The following is a 5,221-nucleotide window of genomic DNA, read 5'->3' as shown; positions in this document are numbered from 1 at the left end:
GTTCAAGCACGAGGCCATTTGGGCGCTCTTGAGGGAGAAGCAGAAGTTCCAATGTGGAATTCTGCACACTAGTGCGCCGAAGAGGACGAAGGTCACCGAAGCTGGTGACTACACGAGCAGCGGCAGCGGCACTAACCCGGTTGACCTCAACCGGACGTACGTGGATGAAGGGAGTTCCGGCACACCGGTGTCCTCCCGGCGTCCTCCCGGCATCAAGGCTGCGAAGGCCAAGGGGAAGGCGACCGCGACGTCATCGTCGACCGCTGCAACCCCTGATCCGGACCCGGATGAGCTCCCGACGCAGACGTCCACCGCGTTTGCGTCGTTAGCTACAGCGTCGATGGCAAGGACGATGTTGCAGACGCACAAGGCCCTCAAGAAGTGCACCGACCCCGAACAAGCCGAGTATCTCCGTGCATTACTCGATGAGTTGCGTAGGAAGTTGGAAATTGGCCCGACTTAGTTTTTTTCTTTTTTTAGTTGAATGGTGTAATTTTTTTTTTTATTAAAACTTCGCCGCTTGTTATTTAGTCATTTTTTTTTACTCGTTACGTGTTATTTGAAAACAGTTAAATTAATTAAACAAAACAACAAGATGATGATGTGGCGCGTCATAGGGCGCGCCTTAGAGCGCCCCACTGTAGGTGGAGAAGGAGGAGGATAAAAATGCTGACGTGGCGCGCCATAGGGCGCGCCTTAGGGCGGCGCCCCACTGTTGATGGTCTAAATTGATTTAGCTATAAAGTTGATTTACTTATGTACACTTGACAGAAAAACAAGAAACAAAAGTGCAGTTATGTAGCTTTATGCTAGAATGAATTATCTTTCCTAAATGTGCAGTTATTAAACTTAGAAACTTAATCTTCCCTAAATAGTTATAAAAGGGTAAATATGTAATGTATAAACTATTGTGAATGTAAAATACCTAAAATGTCCAATATTATATACACAATTTTTGTTAATTTATCAAAATTATCTCCTATCATACGACAATTTATTAATCATTTGATTACAAGATCTTAATAACTATTACGTAAATTTGATCTTAATTAGGTAAATATAGTTAAAAATATTGATCACTATCCTAAAATACTCATTAAATATGATACTGTAAATGACATTTGAATCAAATACTACATCAGCGTAGAAAATAAAAAAAAATAAAAATAAATCACGTAGTAGTATATGATACGATACCATCAACTCAAATATCGGCCACGTAAGCAGCGGAAACCCAATATTAATAATGATTTGTTTCCCCAAAGTCGAATGTGTCTGCATTTCTGATCCGCTTCCCTCTCCGGCAATTTAACGGAGGCGAAGCGGAGGAGGAAATGGAGGAGCAATCGACGGAGCTCGCATCCATTTCCACCATCCAACGCGCCGCCGCCGCCAAGAAACTCATCGAGAATCATTACAAAGCCCATACGAAAGCCATCGAGGAACGCAGGCAAAGGTAATTCAAATTTCTATAATTTTGTTTTTCAGATTTGATTTCCGATCATCATAAAAATTGTATGCAAATTGCAGGCGTCAATTGCTGCAAAAGCTGCTGGCTGCTTCCGGTGAATCCGAGGAAGAACAGATGAATGTTTTGAAGGAGTTGGAGCGCAAAGAGACTGAATTCATGCGATTGAGGCGAAACAGAACTTCTGTTACTGACTTCGACCTCTTAACCGTTATAGGAAGAGGCGCTTTTGGAGAGGTTTCATATTTAATCATTTCTGTCCCTCAATACTGATATTCCTTTATTAACTTATTGATTACTGGTGGGCCTATTGAAATCAAAGGTGATATTGTGCCGGGAGAAATTAACTGGCAACATATATGCGATGAAGAAGTTGAAAAAGTCTGAAATGCTGAGAAGAGGACAGGTTGAGCATGTCAAGGCCGAAAGGAATTTATTGGCTGAAGTTGTCAGCGACTACATCGTGAAGCTTTATTGTTCGTTCCAAGATGCCGAGTATCTCTACTTGGTCATGGAATATCTGCATGGTGGTGACATGATGACTTTGCTTATGCGAGAGGACGTTTTGACTGAAAACGTGGCCAGGTTTTATATTGCGGAAGCTGTTCTGGCTATAGAATCTATCCACGAGCGCAACTACATTCACAGGTTCGCCATTCAATTGTGGAAAATTGACTAACTAAACTTGGAATGTGGCGATTAAAGTATGTTCATGAGACATTCCCTTCCCTTGCTATCCACAGGGATATTAAACCTGACAACCTTATTTTGGACAAAAATGGTCACCTCAAGTTGTCTGATTTTGGCCTCTGCAAGTCCATTGACTGTTCGAATCTTGACTCTTTAAATGGGAAAGAGCTGGTCGATAAAAAGGAATCGAGGGAACCAGGAAGTGAGAATGATTGTGTACCTGACAAAGGAGATGGAAGCCAATGGGAGAGTTCTCGCGAAAAACTAGAGCACTGGCAAAACAGCAGGAGGATACAGGTATTTGGAAAGAGCATGAATTATATTGTCTTTATGCAGTCTGATTCTGATTTATTCTGTGAAACTATTTTTCTTACGACAGGCGTTTTCAACTGTTGGGACGCCCGACTATATTGCTCCTGAAGTATTGCTTAAGAAAGGTTATGGGGTAGAGTGCGATTGGTTAGTTTTCTTGCTCCAAGTATTACTTCAAAATTTTGTTATCTTTTGCTCTAATTCCCCAGTCATTAAAGCAGTTGAGCTTCTTTCTTCCTACGACTGTTTGATTTGAAGATTTGTAGTAAAGTTGTTGCTTGTCATGGTTCTGTGATCATGAAAAGTTGAAAGTGGTACGACTGATTCTGAAAGCTTTCAGGTGGTCACTTGGTTGCATTATGTATGAGATGCTTATTGGCTATCCCCCGTTCTACTCTGACAATCCGGTAACAACGTGCAAGAAGGTGATCATCGTGTTGGTTCTTTTACATATTTTCGTATGCCCAGTTTCATCAATCTATGAGTATATCTGTTTATGAGTTGTATTTCTAGTTGATAAGAGTATAAAATTACTTCTACAGAGAAAAAAAAATAGCAAACCGAGTTCTCGTTGTCCTTTCCATGATTTGTATATACTCGACTGCCTACTGAATTTCCTTCAAAGGCTTGAAACTATGCATTCCCTTTTGGCAGCAGAAACTTATAGTAGTCTATTTATAAAGAATGATAGAAACTCATTCCTAAAAACCATGGAAGAATATACCCTTCATTCTCTCTTTTATTATCCAAAACAGATTGTGCATTGGAAAAACCACCTGAAGTTTCCGAGTGACAGTAGGCTAACTCCGGGCGCAAAGGACCTGATCTGCAGATTGCTATGCAATGTAGATGATCGGATAGGTTCTCGTGGCGTGGGTGAAATAAAGGTGCAATTCCTCAACATGTTTTCAAACTTGTTAAAACAATCTTTATGCCTACATTCTATTTTGATTGTATTATGTTCATTGTTCAGGATCATCCATGGTTCCAACAAATAGAGTGGGACAACATCTACGACACGGAAGCTGCATACAGGCCGGAGGTAAATGGCGAGCTTGATACCCAAAATTTCTTCGAACAGGATGAGGTAGACTCTTGTACATTTTCTTCTTCACATAAACTCTTAAGCATTTTATTATTGAGTGAAAACATAGTCTCCTTTTAAATGCTCTTGTTTATTTATCATGAAGTTAAATTCATTTCAATTCTATTAGTCTCAAAATTCACAGAGCTTCATTATGCTATTTCTGATGTATGTTGAAGGTGGATTTCCAGCCAGAAAAATCTCCAACAGTGGCTTGGAGGAAGGTCTGTAATTGAAAATGAAGTGGCCTTTTGCATTTAAATGCCTTGGTATCTAACTGTTATATATAAAATGGCAGTTTCATAATTCAAGCGACTTGACTTTTATTGGCTACACGTACCGATGTTTTGAACCAATGAAAGGGCTAACTAAGTCTCCAGGTAAATTTTTTACTTATTTTATTTCCCACATATATTTTTATGGAGTATAAGATAAGATATTTGTTCAAATCTACATCACATCTTAATTGCGATTTGTTTCAAATTAATAACCGCAACATGTTCATGATATTAATTGTAATTTGTTTCAAATTCAATACCTTTCCACAAGTTAATTACTCCATCCGTCTCACTTAAATGTCCACTTTTCATATTTAAAAACAAATTCATCTCCTCTCGTTATTAAAATATTCAATCATTTTTTTCGCTCTAGTTTATGATAACCAACTACTTACCTAAAATGTTACTTTTTGCATGATTAATTATGAATGGGACGAACTTCAGTTCATACAGAAATTTGGGCAAGTGAAACTTATAAATAGCATAGTTAATTATGTAATTTTGCTTTTTGCATAGTTAATTTGAAATATCAAGGATATAAATAATCATTGAAATTAATTTTGATAGAAGCATAATAGTACTAATTTACTAATTTTGACAATATATTTTGCAGAAAAAGCCACAAATGGAAAAGGTCTAAAGCGGGCTGCATCGGCAGATGTTCTTCATCATTGAAACCAGACATAACATTGATTCTAATTATTGGCTGAGTTGTGCAATGGATCTAAAAATATGATTTTTAGGACTAATGGTTAGATAAATAAATAGAGTAAATGAAAACAGAAAAAGAAAATCAAAATTGTACAGGATATATTCCTTTAATTAAAAGGTTATTCATTCTTTTGTATGGAGGAATATCCATGGGCCATGACACTTGTAACACCGTAATGTTTTCAACAAATAACTAATCTATAATTTTATTTTAATTCTTGTTTGGATAAAACTCTAAAATAATTTTATTTAATTTAAACTTGAATTTAAAGACTTCCTGTTAGAATTCTGCTAGCCATATGAATCTTTCAGGTTCTCTAAAAACCTTCCCACTTAATACGCTTTTTATTAGTACTAAAAATAACTGCAAGTATATATTATAGATCTAGTATAGCTAAAGGTTGGTATCAGATATCGATAACGAGGAATAAGTTTATAGGTTGATTTTACATTGTTCCTTTTTTCTACCCTGAATTTTGTTTGTTTTGGTAGTAAATATATATATTCTAAAGTTGGAGATTAAAAATTTCTTACTTTTACGATGAAATATGCTTTTGCATAAATATCAGAATTGCACATAATTCCGAAAATTTGATGACGATACCTTTGTTTGTCATGCTCACAAACGTGATTAGTTTATATTGAAAGCTTATTTGAATAATGTTATTTTAATTTAAA

The 5,221-nt window shown here is 36.9% G+C and overlaps 1 protein-coding gene across 2 annotated transcripts; it reads left to right on the top strand.

Annotated features, from left to right (window-relative positions):
* Positions 1 to 1,256: 1,256 nt before the first annotated feature.
* LOC121748839 (serine/threonine-protein kinase CBK1-like) lies at positions 1,257 to 4,687 on the top strand. 2 transcript variants are annotated; one of them, XM_042143375.1, is made up of 11 exons: positions 1,257 to 1,456; positions 1,531 to 1,705; positions 1,791 to 2,116; positions 2,212 to 2,455; positions 2,538 to 2,617; positions 2,811 to 2,895; positions 3,226 to 3,357; positions 3,444 to 3,557; positions 3,734 to 3,778; positions 3,853 to 3,934; positions 4,446 to 4,687. In XM_042143375.1, exons 1-11 carry the CDS (start codon positions 1,335 to 1,337, stop codon positions 4,505 to 4,507), a joined length of 1,467 nt encoding a protein of 488 aa, XP_041999309.1. In that variant the 5' UTR covers positions 1,257 to 1,334; the 3' UTR covers positions 4,508 to 4,687. The 2 variants fall into 2 exon arrangements, with proteins under 2 accessions (XP_041999309.1, XP_041999310.1); XM_042143376.1 differs by lacking the exon at positions 4,446 to 4,687 and having other exon boundaries at positions 3,685 to 3,778.
* Positions 4,688 to 5,221: the final 534 nt, after the last annotated feature.

The sequence above is a fragment of the Salvia splendens genome, chromosome 9 (assembly GCF_004379255.2).
Source record: "Salvia splendens isolate huo1 chromosome 9, SspV2, whole genome shotgun sequence".
NCBI lineage: Eukaryota > Viridiplantae > Streptophyta > Magnoliopsida > Lamiales > Lamiaceae > Salvia > Salvia splendens.
This window is presented reverse-complemented; position numbering and strand designations above follow the sequence as displayed.

Bases quoted from the DNA above. Each gene is read 5' to 3' on its own strand.
- LOC121748839 (XM_042143375.1), top strand. From the start codon at position 1,335: ATGGAGGAGCAATCGACGGAGCTCGCATCCATTTCCACCATCCAACGC. The intron at 1,706-1,790 runs GTTTCATATTTA...TTGAAATCAAAG, and splicing joins GAAGAGGCGCTTTTGGAGAG to GTGATATTGTGCCGGGAGAA. The intron at 2,456-2,537 runs GTATTTGGAAAG...TTCTTACGACAG, and splicing joins AAAACAGCAGGAGGATACAG to GCGTTTTCAACTGTTGGGAC.